Below are 14,714 nucleotides of genomic sequence, written 5' to 3' on the forward strand. Positions count from 1 at the left end.
CCACTGCCATACTCCAGACCCATTCACCTGGCGCAGGACCCCCACTGCCGTGTCCTGGACCCACGTACCCCATTCAGGGTGCCCCCTTGCCACGTCCCAGACCCATGCACCCCACTAGGGATGCTCCATTGCTGTGTCCTGGACTCACACACCCTGCTTGGGCAGCCCCACTGCCGTGCCCTGGCTCCACACACCCCACTTGGGGAGCCCCACTGCAGTGCCTGGGACCCACACACCCCACTAGGGATGCTCCATTGCCGTGCCCCAGCCCCACGCACCCCACTAGGGATGCTCCATTGCCGTGCCCCGGCCCCACGCACCCCACTCGGGGAGCCCCACTGCCATGTCCCAGACCCACGCACCCCACTATGGATGCTCCATTGCCACGTCCTGGATCCACACACCCAACTAGGGATGCTCTATTGCCATACTCTGGACCCATGCACCTGGTGCAGGAGCCCCATTGCTGTGTCCCAGACCCACACACCCCACTCGGGGAGTCCCCTTGCCATGTCCTGGACCCCACACACCCCACTAGGGATGCTCCATTGCCATACTCTGGACCCATTCACCTGGCGCAGGACCCCCACTGCCGTGCCCTGGCCCCACGCACCCCACTTGGGGAGCCCCACTGCAGTGCCTGGGACCCACACACCCCACTAGGGATGCTCCACTGCCGTGCCCTGGACCCACACACCCCACTAGGGATGCTCCACTGCCGTGCCCTGGACCCACACACCCCACTAGGGATGCTCCATTGCCATACTCCGGACCCATTCACCTGGCGCAGGACCCCCACCTGCCGTGCCCCAGCCCCACGCACCCCACTATGGATGCTCCATTGCCATGTCCCCGGCCCCACGCACCCCACTCGGGGACCCCCACTGCCGCGCCCCGGCCCCACGCACCCCACTCGGGGAGCCCCACTGCCATGTCCCAGATCCACACACCCCACTAGGGATGCTCCATTGCCGTACCCTGGACTGATGCACCTGGCGTGCGAGCCCCACTGCCGTGCCCTGGCCCCACGCACCCCACTTGGGGAGCCCCACTGCAGTGCCTGGGACCCACACACCCCACTAGGGATGCTCCACTGCCGTGCCCTGGACCCACACACCCCACTAGGGATGCTCCATTGCCATACTCCGGACCCATTCACCTGGCGCAGGACCCCCACTGCCGTGCCCCGGCCCCATGCACGCCGCTCGGGGACCCCCACTGCCGCGCCCCGGCCCCACGCACCCCACTCGGGGAGCCCCCCTTGCCATGTCCCTGCCCCACGCACCCCACTCGGGGACCCCCACTGCCGCGCCCCGGCCCCACGCACGCCGCTCGGGGACCCCCACTGCCATGCCCCGGCCCCACGCACGCCGCTCGGGGAGCCCCCTTGCCATGTCCCGGCCCCACGCATCCCACTCGGGGACCCCCACTGCCGCGCCCCGGCCCCACGCACCCCACTCGGGGAGCCCCCTTGCCATGTCCCGGCCCCACGCACCCCACTCGGGGACCCCCACTGCCGCGCCCCGGCCCCACGCACCCCACTCGGGGAGCCCCACTGCCGCGCCCCAGCCCCACGCACCCCACTCGGGGAGCCCCCTTGCCATGTCCCGGCCCCACGCATCCCACTCGGGGACCCCCACTGCCGCGCCCCGGCCCCACGCACCCCACTCGGGGACCCCCACTGCCGTGCCCCGGGCTGCGGCCCGGCCCGCGGCCCCCCCGCTCCGGCGCTGGCTCCTCCCGCCATGATGCGCTCGGGGGCGGCTCCGCGGCTGCTGCGCCGAGCGGCGGCGGGGCCGGGCCGGGCCGGGCCGGGCAGCGCAGCACGGTGGGGGCCGGGCAGCACCGGCGTGGGGCGGGGGGCACGGGCGGGGGGTGCGGGGAGCCCTCGGGGGGCTGCAGGGGTGGGGGTGCCCCACGGGGTGCGTGCAGGGGCAGGAGGGTGCAGGAACCCCCCCGGGAGCGGGGGGGGGGTTGCGGGGGGGGCGCGGTGCCGGTGGAAGGGGGTCGGGGGTCGGGCGGGAGGCGGGGGGCACGGTGGTGGTGGGAAAGGGGCCCTGGCAGGGCAGGGACCCCCGCTGCCAGGCCTCGGGGTGACCCTCGCCGTGCCCCCCAGGCGAAGCCCCGCAGCGGTGCTGTCAGGGGGCGATGGGTGCCCCAGCTCGGGGGCCGTAACGGGGCGGGGGGGCAGCGTCGTCCCCTGCCTCCCCGAGTGCGTGACTCGCCGGGCTCCGTCCGTCCGTCCGGCATCAGCGTGAAGAACTCACGCACGGGCCTGGGCGCCGGTGACCTCTTCGGTCTGACCTCTTGGCTCTGCCTTACAGCTGCGGGGTCCGTTCTTCAGGGAAGCTAAACTCACCCGGAGCCGCTCGGCCCTGGCTGCGGAGCAAGCCCACCGCCCCGGAGCCAGCGCCCGTGCCCACCGCGATACCTCATGGACTCCCAAGCAGCCCGCCTGCGCGCGGTCCCCTTTGCGAGATGGGACACGTCGCGGCATCACCACCGCATGAGCTTTCGGAAGTCCCGGCTTGTTATTTAAGCGAGGCCAGGCTGCCCGTTGTGATTTTTGGGTGCGCGTGTCCCCTCTCCCTTTCCTGAGCGGCGCTGACGTCCAGCGACACGAGAGCCGTGCCCCTGGGGATGTTCTCCCTCGAGCTCAAAGCAGCAGCAGTCGACCGGGAGCGAGCCGGCGGGGTGCATTTCAGAGCTGCGGGGAAGGAGCTCTCGTCTTCGAAGCTACCCCTGAGCCGATGACTGACAAAGTAATGAACGGGAGGGTGCCCCTGCCAGAAAAAGCCTTGTCCGAGGGCTACGCCCGGCTGCGGTACCGGGACACCTCTCTGCTCATCTGGCAGCAGCAGCAGCAGAAACTGGAGTCGGCCCCCCCCAACACGTACCTGAGCCGGAGCCGGAGCATGTGGTACTCGCAGTACGGCAACGAAGCCATCCTGGTGCGGGACAAAAACAAGCTGGATGTCTCCAGGGACACGGGGCAATCTAAGTTTTGTGCTATTATGTAATTCCGGTGGCTTTGCATTAGAAATCCGCGCGTGGAGACAAAGCAGACTTGCATCAAGCTGGGGGAGATGGGTTTGCGCCATCCTCAGACCCGCGGCGAACGCGGCGTGCACGGGATAGGCCAGAAAGGCTGGCTGAAGCGTGTGCTTGTTTTCGCCGTTGGTAGCATCAGATTTTGCATGTCACTGAGCGCGTGTAGCGAAAACAGTCTCGTCGGGGAACTCACGAGCCTGTGTTTGCTGCCTAGCATCTTGGCAGGGTCCGTGCTGGACCATGTGTTGCTTGTGAGTGGCTTGTGTACCGTGCGAAACACCCGCTGTCGTGCGGGAGCCATCCCCAGCGGGCACTTCCACTTGCTAGTCCTTACGCACCGCTAAAACTCTGCGAATGCTGGTGGGAGAGAGGCGAGCGCAGCTCCGCTTCCATCAAGGCTAAGATTTTAGGAAGGTGATCTGTAACTACCCGGCCATTCCTTGTTCTGCTTGCCCTGCCTCCCTTTAATTACTGCCCTGGAAGTCTCTTAGAACCAGGTAAGGAAGCGATTTCTTGCGGCACGCTGCAGTTTCATCCTGTGCAAAGCAAAGGGCCTTTCAGATGCTACGGGACTTCTGGAGTCGGGGGAGCCGTCTCCCTTCACGCAGGTAGATTCCCAGCCCATGCTTCGGGAACAGATCACCAAGTGAGGGGCAGGCCCAGGAGAACAACAGGAAGAAAGCTCCTGTAAATGCACCCATCTCCTGCCAAGGAACATAAGGAAACTCCTACACAGTACATACCTGCCCCGAGATCACTTAACGAAGAGAACAGTTTACTGAAGTTTACTTCGCGCTTAAGTTTTAATGCATGCAGTAGCTTGGAAGGGTTTATCTTCTAATTCAGGTTGGAGAGTAGATGTGGCGCATGTATTTTCAAAGCTGTGCCTGGGAGTGTTTGTTTCAACTAGCTGAAGGATTTCAGAAGGAAAAATACTACAGTTGCACTTCTTGGGAATAGGGACTGCTTTCAGGTTGTTTCTGTTAGAGGTGAATCCCTCACTTGCTCAAAGCAAGATCAAGCTGAGAAACTCAACCCAGCAAGCACCTAAATCTTTATTACAAACAAAGCAGTACCACTTCCAGGGGTGCTAATTACGTGCCCAGGGTTCAGCATTAAAGTTTAACGTTGGGCTTAAGCCATAGACTCCCTTTATGTCCTGCCTAGGACGTCCTCGGGCAGCCCCATGCACCTAATCCAGCAGCACTTAGGTATAGGCTTAATTTCAAGCAAATCAGTATTTGACATTAAATTCAGTGTTGATTATTTGCCTGCCTAAAATGAGGCATATCCATTACTTCTATTTACCTAAAACCTCTTTTGCATTTTTCAAGCACTTTATATTTTTTTTTAATACAGTGAAGAAGAATCTCTTCCACCTCTCCCGTGTGGGTTAAATCCTGCAACACACACTCAAGTTTGCTGAACTCAATGTGCTGAGCAGAACATACCTGCTTTAACGTGAGATCGTAGAGGTTTGATGTACTCAGCCCCGATCCGTAGCACGTGTATGCACTGTAAACCATAGGCAGCTCTTTTTTTTTTTAAGTACTATTTATGCATGTGTTGATGTTTCGTACGTTACGTGTGTGCTCATACAACTAAACCTGCTGATGGACCTCAGTGCTTCGCAGACCCGCACGTTGCTCTGCACGCTCAAACAGTCCTCTTGGTCTTGCCAGGGCTAGCTCTGAGAAATATTTTGGTGAAGAAATGTTTTTCAACTGGGGGAGAAAGCATTCAGCAAGATTCACAAAACCAGCGAGACTCAGAAAGCTGCCGGCAGCGGTGCTCCTGCACTGAGCGGGCTGTTGAAGGTAGAGCATGCAAACTCCAGGAGTTTAAGGAACAGCACATCCCCAAAACCAGCTGTTCATTTTCTTTTCTTACAGAAAAAAAACTTTTTTTTTTTTTTTAATTTCAGTAAGAAAGTTAATTATTTTGGGTATAATCAGTCATTTTTTGTTTATGTGGCTGGTAAACCAAAATTCAGCTATTTGAAGAGCGTTAACTGGACTATGTGAGAATAAAAACCTCAAGTATGTGCATAAATTCTTCCAGGATTGAGGCTGGACATGACAGTACAGGAAGAGCGTGACTTGTTCTTCCATCTCTCCGTGAATGTGACTGTACTATTTTCCATATCCCTGTGTCCTTATTAGTCACAGCGGGTTTGTGGAGTGGCTGCTAGGAGCGAGCATTTCTGTAAGCCAGTTGCGCAGCGTTGATGCACTTGTTTAAAATGCTGTTGTAGCCTCTTTGATAAAGTGCATTAAAATGATTCGAATGCATCATCGCGAGCAGCTGTTTTTCTTCTGCACGTTAATCGCTTTGGCACATGTGAGGATTACAGCTATTCCCACTCCCAATCCCCACCCGGGCAGAAGAGGGAACACGCGGGGGATAGGCAGCTTCTCCCAGTTGGGAATTACCTTGGTTACTGGTGGGGCTGTGGGTAACTCCCTCTCCAAAGTCGCACCGCTGTACCTGCTAAGACTGGCCACGTCTGGAGGAGGCTCCTCCAGGTTCCCCAGCCCAACAGCCCTTGTCAAGTCCTAGGGGTGCATTCGGCGACGAGGACAGCCTCCGGCTGTCACACATGCGATAACCTCTACAGACATCGGCGTGAGACGAACCTCAACTGTGTTCCGCCTGTCCTCAACCTCCTCCAAGTCTGTAAGAAGCAGCGCTGCTCGATGCACCTAGAAGTAACTCACTAGTAAATGCTAAAGAAAACATCCTCCTGTGGGGCAACCGCCTCACAGGAGATTTTTAGAGGATAGGTTGAACAAACATTTCCTTTGGGGGTATCACTGATACAGCACGCAGCTACGCTGACACACCAGCTAAGCAAAACACGTTTGCTGAAACCTTGGCGAGATCACGGCTTTTAAACCCAATGAGCAGGAACAGGGTTAAAGAAAGATTAACCCTGGGGAAACGTGGCTGTTGTAACCCTTACCTTATAAATAAACCATCAGGCATGCATCTGAGAAACCTAACAGCAAAACCAACCTGAACCCTCTCCAGTGACCAAAATAGATCTTGGCCACCATACAGTAATGTCAAGACTCTGCTGCGAACGTGACCAGCCCCTCCGGGCCCCCCTTCCCCAACTGCGTCTGCCCCGTCCTGGCCACCCCGGGCCCGCGGGGCCGGCACCCACCGGTGGAGCGGGTGCCGCTGCCAAGGCTGCTGAGAAATCCCCTCTGGTTCAGTCAGGTCTCGGTGGTTTGAAAGCAGTCAGCATTACACCTGGGTGAGAGTTTCACCTCCTTCTTTTCAGCTGAACTTACCTCAATCGGATGCAATTCTCACAGAAACTAAGACCCCTTTAGATTGTAGGCTTCTAGGAAGAGCAAAGTCCTTCCTTGGCTGCCCCGGTGCATTAAAGCAGCCCGAGGGTTTCCCTCACCAACAGAAAGGTGGATTTAGAGCACGTCTACGCCAGGTACTGAACCGTGATTCGGAGACCCCAGGGCAAGCCGGCAGCCCCAGACTCGCCCCCTGCTCCGAAGGCAGTGTGCCCCATTAGTGGGGCACCCCATTGGTGCCAACAGCTGGACTTCCAGAATTCCTTCCAAATTATTTCAATACTCATGGCCCTAGGACTCTTAGTATATTTATGTTTGTCTCTTAGCAATGCTACTCAACTGACTGCTTGGTCAAAGGCCAACAAGGTTTTCAACTGGAGCAAGGTCAACACCTGAAAAAGGAGATGAGGGCAGGGAAAGGGAGAGGAGAGGGGAAAATATGGGATCAAACTGCACACACAAAACAATTTTTCTTTTTATTATGAAAACAAAACAAATGCCCCAGGACCAGGGTCCATGATTACCAGTAACATCAAAGATTACTTTCTAACTCTTTTTTTTAATTCTCTTGTGTTTGAGGCCAGCAATTTGCAATAAACAAGCTAAACTACTTACATTGACTCATTTCTTTTCAGTAACTGACATTTACAGGAATATACTAGAAATGGCACTAAAAAGTTTTAAGAAAAAGAGTTACGGTAAATTTGCATGCACATCATACAGAAAAGTAACATTTTTTTAAATATTAAAAAAACCCAGAAAACAAAACAAAAATACAACAACAAATCTTTCTGGATTGGTTATGCCAGTATCAGGGGTGAGTTCTAAGTGGCCTGTGTCAAATCCTAGCTGGTGGTTTATTTATTTTTAAAAATGACATTTAAAAAGATATGCAAATACCATTTCTTTAAAAAAATGCATCTCATTGTTTTACAAGCAAGATAATGCTGCCAGCGTAATGAATCCTCGCCCTAAATTTATCTTCAACAACGCAGAGCCTGCCCACAGTTAGCCCTAGTGGTAAGTGCTCATGTTCGACAATACGTCTTTTTAAAATCCAGTACTAAAAAGGTTGTGTGTTTTTTTTTTTTTTCTTTGTCATGCCCCAATCCCTTCCCCCTAGCTCCAACCCCAGCTTTAAAAAACATCATTCCTTTCAAAACAAGGAAAAAATTAAAAACTGGTCTAAGAGTCCCCAAAACAGAGAAAGAACTAGATTAGGTAACTGCAGTCTGCTTCTACCACATAGAGAACATGGAAAGAGACCTCACTGGGTAACTAATTTGTATATATTTACACGCACACACGTGCTTGTGTATGTGTGTGGGTGGGTGCGTGCATCTATCGCACACGCACTCACAAACAACAGTTACATAGTCCTGAAATATCAGTCCTACAGTTACAAACCCTGTCGGTAGGAAAGTTTAAAATCACATCAATACAAAACTGAAATGATTTTGTACAGACAACATTTGGTTAGCAGAAAACTCTTGTAGGCAACAGATTCCTTTAGTAGACGATCAGGGCCTGAGCCCATGGGATGCAGATCTCCCTCTGGTCCCACCGAGCCTACATCTGATGGTTTGCCAAGGAACAGGCTGATCTTACAATCAGGTAAAATTTAACAAAGTTTTTAAAGGTGCGGTAATGCTGGTTGATTGATAATAGGTCTGGTCAGATATTGTTTTGTCAAACAGGAATTCGTCAGAAAAAACAGTTTCAATAAAACTATTCGTGTGTATGTATACATAAGAAATCATACTGATTTCAGTGAAGTTTCCCCTGGAAAACAAAGTTAAACTTTGTTCGTTCAAGAAAAATTCTACCATAAAAATGTCAATCTTTTTTTTATTCTTAAGTTTAAAAATGTCCTTTCAAATGTTATACGTTTGATCATTTTAAAGTTACTTCATGACATCTGTACTGACATGTCATGCAATACAAACTCAGTTAAAGAAATGCTCTGTTGTTTCAGTTTCCAGCTCTTTAAGGGCTGCTGCTACTTACTATGGACTGAAAACATCTCTTCTTTCCTGGAGACACTCTGATCTGGAGATACAAGAGGCACCACTACTGACATGTCAGGAGAGAACGAGCGCTACAAACAATGCGAAAATGAAAAAGCGTAAGAACAACATTTGGAAACGAAGAGTCACCAATTTCTTTCCTGAAGCGAAGGTCATGTCAAAATGGATTTCTCCTGTGAACTGCCCTTTCACAGGGAACACCTTACTTTCCACGAAAACAAAGCTTCCCACTAAATGGTAGCCCAAGTCGCAGCTGGGGATTATCAAAGATATGCAGGTGGTTCTTCGTATTCCTTGGCAGGTTTGGTTGCTCGTTTTCCTTGCAAATGCCCAAGCTAGGACAGGGTTGCCAACTAAAACGGGGATCCTCCTCCAGCACTGCAGACAGTCCCAGGCCAGGCCCCCTTCCATCACTTCACGCTCGGTCCCCAACCCTTTGGCTCTAACCTTTCCACTGATTTCGGTGGGACAGACCTACGCGTCCTAGAGGGACGTCTGTACCCTGGCCGCGCTCAGCGGGGTTGTCCCTGACGTCGGGAAGACGGCGGCACGCTGCAGAGCCAGGTCCCTGGGCTTTGCACGGCAGCGATGCTGGCGAGAGCGGCTGCCGGGTGGGCTGCTACGGCCTCCAACGCCGGCCGTGGTTTGTTCTCCGCACGGGAGCGACCACCACGTCACACAGCTCAGGTTAATGCACACAGGAAAAGCTTTCAAGCAGGGAAAACTGGGAGCTTGTTTATCCAAGTGGTCATGGTACTGAATTGGCTGTAATTATTTTAATTAAAATACTAGTTGGTTTTGATAATGCAAGTCTCAGACAGTAAGAGAAACACAGATGAAACCTGACCCCATTAAAAAAAACCTAAGCTCTTAATTAGGTGTATATTACATTTCCTCATAGTAAATTCTGAAAATATATTACTAAGGATCTGTCTAGGGAAAGATTTTTTTTAAGGGCAGAATTTAAAAAAAATAGAGGAACTAAAAATAAGTCCATTGTTAATGGAAAAGAAAAATCATTAATTTCAGTAAGAATTGGAATACCCTAGTTCATCCACTTTCAAATACTATGGGAAACTATCTGCAAAGACTCAAGAGCCTCCTGCCAACAGGCAAAGCACCCCGGTGACTGCAAAACGAGCTGAAGATGCCCAGCAACTTATAGGAGGAACTCAGTGCCTCACAGCAACACAGCATCGCGCTCTCAGCCCTCAGCAAAAAAAAAAAGGGAATTCTTTTCTACAGCAAACTGTGGAGAGCGTGTTACTGCCACTACACAGATGCGACATGGACAGAGGCACGTCAGCTGCACGAGACGCACAACTGAACGCTCTGAAATGCTGATCTTTGAAAGATGGATTTTTTAAAGACAGATGCGTAAGCGTCTAGCTAATAAAACCTCAGTCAATGGGCAGTGACGGGCAGCTGAGCGTGGATGCAGTCTGAAGTGCAAACCATGGAGTGCTAATAACAGGCTGGCCCTGCGCTTCCCCGGCTTTCCAGCAAAGGGACATCCCCCACACCCCACGCATCCCAGCACACAGTCTGCTGTCCTGGCTCTTGGAGGCTGAGCGTGCAATGAGAATCGTGTGCTGGGGCTGAGTCGTCCTCCAGGGCCACTCACCTATGTGAAAAATAAAAGCTGATGCAATCTGCACCACGGGGCCTCTGGCAAACCACTAATAGAGACGGCAGCAGGGTGAATTTTAGGGCTACCCCACAGTACAGGCAGCCTTAGGGGCTGGTGCTGGGAGAGGGAAAGGCATAACTTTCTGTTAAACTCTGTATATTTTTTTTCTTTACAATAAAAAGTTAAGAATTTACAATAAATTTCTGCCCCTCAGATTACAAATTTTATATAATTATAGAACTAGTGTTTTCCTAAAATTGGATTATAAAAGAAAAAACCCACTGTTCTAAAAAAACAAAACAAAAAAACAAACAAACAAACAAACAAAAAAAACCCAAAAGAGAGAGAGGGGGGAAAAGACCTCTGCAAATATTACAGCGAAAATAATAATGTGCTGCATCAAGAAATTGTATCTACCTGTATGTCTCCAAAATCTGTACAAAACAGGAAAAAAGGGGGCTGGGGTGAAAAGATAAAGAAGAGAGAAAACAAAACCAACAATGAACACAAACATGACAGAGCACCAGACGCATGATAGACTGGACTGTAGCACCTGTAGGTATAAAGTCCATTGGATTTAAATAAAGTGTCAGATTTTTATTTGCTTTTTTTGTTGTTTTTTTTTTTTTTTTTTAAATCTGGTTTAAACCACATTAAAAGTCTGCATTTCTGCTGGTCTGCATAATGCAGCTTTGTTATTTTTTTTAGTAAGTTTTAAATGACCAATGGTGTTTAATAAATAAAGTACTTGTATATACATGAAATTAGGGACAGTGAAAACAGTGTATTGCAGCAATGCAGGTCAAAACATTAGGCTAGACTAAAAAAAACTGCAAGCCTTAAAAAATTGTCTCTTTTCTTTTTTTCTCCCTCCCCTCTTTTTTCTTTTTATTGAGGTAAGCATTTCAGTGTCTGGAAACCTGCACCCTGCATGACACAGAAGTAGCATTCCCTTTGTAGGAGCTCACTACTGAAACGGTAAGGAGGGGGGAAAAAAAAAAACAAACAAACCCCCAAACACACACAACATCCCTCTCCAATTCCCCTGCCAGCTCAGCCTCAGCTGGAGCTCAGTGCTCCTTTATTTTAAGCCCAGACTGAGGTGCTTGTCAAGGAGAAAGTACTTAAGCATGTGTCTAATAACGAGCACATGACTTGCCTTGGTCACTCTGCAGGGATCACTCTGAGGTCCAGCTGAGAACTTTCAGCCAAAACCCGTTTTCAATTAAATGAAAACTTTCATAGAGAGTGGCCATTTCCTGGAAATTATCTATTTGATGTTAAAAATAACATTCCCAAGAAACTTGAGTGTCCCTTGCTCCCTTCTTCCCAACATATCCCCAAGAAAAATGAAAATTTTGAGTGGAAAACCAAGAAATGCAATCACTTGTATTGCTCATGTGCTTAAATTCATGCTTAAATACTTTCCTGAACAGGTGCCTATGCCTCTACCAAGATTAAAAAAAAAAGCATGTTAGCAATCCACAGTACATGAGAATTTTTTTGTGTTTTTGTTTTTATGTAAAAAGATGATAGCATCTGACATTTTCATCACACTGTAGACTTCGAGATTAAGAATACTAGTGCTAATAACAAATACACCAACTAGTTCAAAAGCTAACATCTTTCAGATACAGTACCATTTTACAGAGATTTCTTTAAAAAAAGATTTTTTTTTTTTTTTTTTTTTTACCTTGTGTGAGCCAGGCAGGCTTATTAAAAGAGAACATTCTGGGGAGAGGGAAGGGGCGGGAGGGAAATGTACTACAAACCTTGCAGAACTTTCTATTTATCTCCTGCTAAGAGTTCAAAGTTCTTCCATTTTCAACCAATCTTCTTCAGTTAAAATGTATTTTAGAGACTTTATGCAAAGGGAACTATTTGTCATAAAGTCTAGTCTCACACACACACACGCAAAGATCTTTGACCTATGAAAAGAGGGCCCCCAAAAAAATGGAAGATACCTTTTATAACACTGAATTAAAAAATAAAATAAAAAAGTCAGAGAAAGAGAGGGGAAAAAAACCTGACCACCGTGGAACAAGAGCAGTATATTAAGGAGAGAAAGAAACACTGCAGAACATCGGTGAGGGTGATGTCCATTTTGTGTTTTGTGTGTAAGTGTCCATAACTCATTCCGAATCGCTGCTGTCCGAGCTGGAGCCGCTGGAGCTGCTGCTCCCAGACTCGGAGGAGCTGCTGCTGCTGAGCCGGGAAGGGCCTCCGGAGGGAGCTGAGCCAGATTTCTCTGCGGGGAAGAAGGCAGCGATGTGGTTACTTGCAAGGAACTGAACTAGAGAAGGTTGGCCCACATCTTTCATCCTCTGCGGCTTTGTTCACAACTTCCTTTTGCCTGGGCAGCTTATTTACCCACAGCCTTTGCTTGCTGCAACGAGGCCTGTCCCGTCAGTGGACACCAAGGTTTCTCAGGCTGCAGGCGACCATGAAAGTTTGGGATCCGTGCAGGAGAGCAGAGCACCTGGGGAGCTGTGTCCACAGCCTTGCATGCTTCAGTGCAACCTCTGAACCCAAGAAAACCCTGCTTGACTTGCGCGAAGCTGGAAGAAGCTTAGTTCACGCTGGAAGAACCTTTTGTACCATTTTTCACACTACTGCACTACAGAGGGGCTTGGGCTTTTTTAATCCCATGATGGAGAAAAAACATCCATTAGATGCTCTGCGCTACTGGTCTGCACGCACAGTCCTGCACAGGCTAACACAGATGATCCTCCTCCCTCTGAAGGACGAATCTCCTCCAAGACACCTCACATTTACAAGCCAGGAGAGCTTCCACCTGGACAGGGACCAAAGCAACCCCCCCAGGGAAGCTCAGCACCCAGCAGTAACTCGCTGTGCCCTGACACTAGTGACCAACTGGGGTAACCATCACAGAGATAAACCCAAAGCTACAAGGCAGCAGTTTTGCCTCAGTGAGAAAGCCTACCTACATACACAGCTTTTAGGGCACTGTTAGCATAGTAAAACCAAAGCCATTACCTTTCTTTGCAGGTTTCTTGTTGTTGTTTAGCTGCCCACTGACGTCCTGTAACCGTTTTTCTAGTTCTTTCTTCTTTTCCTGAGCTAACTCTTCTTTTGACTTTGCTGCTTGCTTTTTTCCACTTGCAGCTGTAGAGGAGGAACGCACAAATTCTGAAACTGCATGGTTGCAGGCGAAAAAGAGCGGACATCACTATTTTACAGGGCATGTCAATCTGTGCAGCCACTCTGCAGTGACACTGCTAAGAACACGTGACCACACGGTAACTACACATCCCAGATAGAGGACAACACATGAAGTTGTCTAGATCATCCAATCACCATCATCATGTAACATGCACTTTTTAAGAGAGACCTTCTGGAAAGTATTTTAGAAGATAGAAATATCCATGTAATAACCTTGTAGTTACAGGTTACTTACCAGCCAGTTATATGGTCAATAGTTACAGATTTGTAATTACAGAATTGTTACATGGGTTTTCTGCCCTGTAAAATAAAGTGTCCCATTAAAGGTTGTCAGAAGTAAGCATCTGCCATTATAACTTAAGATACCTCATGCAAGAATCTACTGTGTTTTATGCTGCTTTAAATATAAACCAAAACAAAACAGACAAATTAAAAACCGAGGTGAATGCTGGCAGACAAGAATGTAACCGCATCAGTTAGGATGCAAATAGTGAGAAGTACCAGCAATACTCATCCTTCTGAGCAGAAGAAATATCCCTCCAAAGGAGGAGTAACTGAACATAGGTGCAGGCCAGTATCAGAAGCACAAGACAGGGGCCAGACGTTTTGCCTGATCCAGCAAGGAAATACCTACATTTCTGTGTGCTGTTTTAAAGCAATGATTTTTTTTTTAAAAAAAAAAAGAGAGAGAGAAAGAGAGAGAGAGGGAGAAATCCGGAAAGCACGGTCCTAAGAGGGTGCACCCCTGAACACTCAGCATTGCAATAGAGAGCAGACAGCAGGAGAGGCCAGCTGGGGTCAGGCACGCCAGCCTGCTAGCCCAGGGTGTACCAGTCTCAGAGGAGTGGGCAGACAGACATCTGAGGTTATCTGCGTTATTCTGTGCTTTGGTTCCAAAACAAAAGGATGCTTCTTGTTCCTAACCACTCTGGAAAATCTTTTCCTGAGCTATTCCAACAGTGAAGGATGCGGGGGGAGAGTGTGTGTGCGTGTGTGTGTCAAAGCAATGTATTAAAAAAAAAAAAAAAAAAAAAAAAGAAGGATCAAAGTCTGAGCTTTGCTTACGCCTACCTGAAAGTCCTGTGGTGAGGAAATGGAGGTGCTCTGCAAGAGCTGCGAGTAACTATTGTGTTATACTCTTACAGGACAGCTCCCTCTTAAGCGACAAGCAGATGGACAGAGCCCGGACCACTTCAGGTAAGTGATCCTACCGCTATTCAGCTGGAACTAAACTCTCAAGGGAGCGCAACAATTCACACTCTGTGGGTGAGGCACAGAGAAAAACCTGTCCCATACTGAACCGTACACTCGGCAGTGCATTAACATTAATCCTCTGATCTGATAGAGACTGCGGGCAATATGGTGATCAGGCCATCTAGGAAGAGCAGCTCTGGGGTGAATATACAACTCAGACACTTACACGCAGAACCCACAGGTTGCCCAGGTAACTTTGTGCAAGTCATTTATTCCCTTGGTGTTTTGGATCCCAGCCACGCTTTTTGTTTCCTT

The 14,714-nt window shown here is 49.8% G+C and overlaps 2 protein-coding genes across 3 annotated transcripts in view; one reads left to right on the forward strand and one right to left on the reverse strand.

The window, feature by feature from the left end:
* Positions 1 to 2,750: 2,750 nt before the first annotated feature.
* On the forward strand, positions 2,751 to 3,020 carry BRD3OS (BRD3 opposite strand). Its single transcript, XM_075717134.1, has one exon. It carries the CDS (start codon positions 2,751 to 2,753, stop codon positions 3,018 to 3,020), a length of 270 nt encoding a protein of 89 aa, XP_075573249.1.
* A 4,535-nt stretch (positions 3,021 to 7,555) lies between these two features.
* BRD3 (bromodomain containing 3) overlaps positions 7,556 to 14,714 on the reverse strand; it is a 41,854-nt gene continuing 34,695 nt past the window's right edge. The window contains exons 11-12 of one of the 2 annotated variants that reach the window (XM_075717066.1): positions 13,020 to 13,148; positions 7,556 to 8,463 (exon numbers count right to left, since the gene is read on the reverse strand). In XM_075717066.1, the coding sequence (XP_075573181.1) occupies positions 8,447 to 8,463; positions 13,020 to 13,148 (146 nt within the window). In that variant the 3' untranslated portion in view covers positions 7,556 to 8,446. Of the gene's footprint in view, positions 8,464 to 11,928; positions 12,271 to 13,019; positions 13,149 to 14,714 lie in introns of those variants that run through there. The other variant, XM_075717065.1, reaches the window with a different exon arrangement.

This window comes from Pelecanus crispus, chromosome 9, assembly GCF_030463565.1.
Source record: "Pelecanus crispus isolate bPelCri1 chromosome 9, bPelCri1.pri, whole genome shotgun sequence".
NCBI classification, from domain to species: Eukaryota; Metazoa; Chordata; class Aves; order Pelecaniformes; family Pelecanidae; genus Pelecanus; species Pelecanus crispus.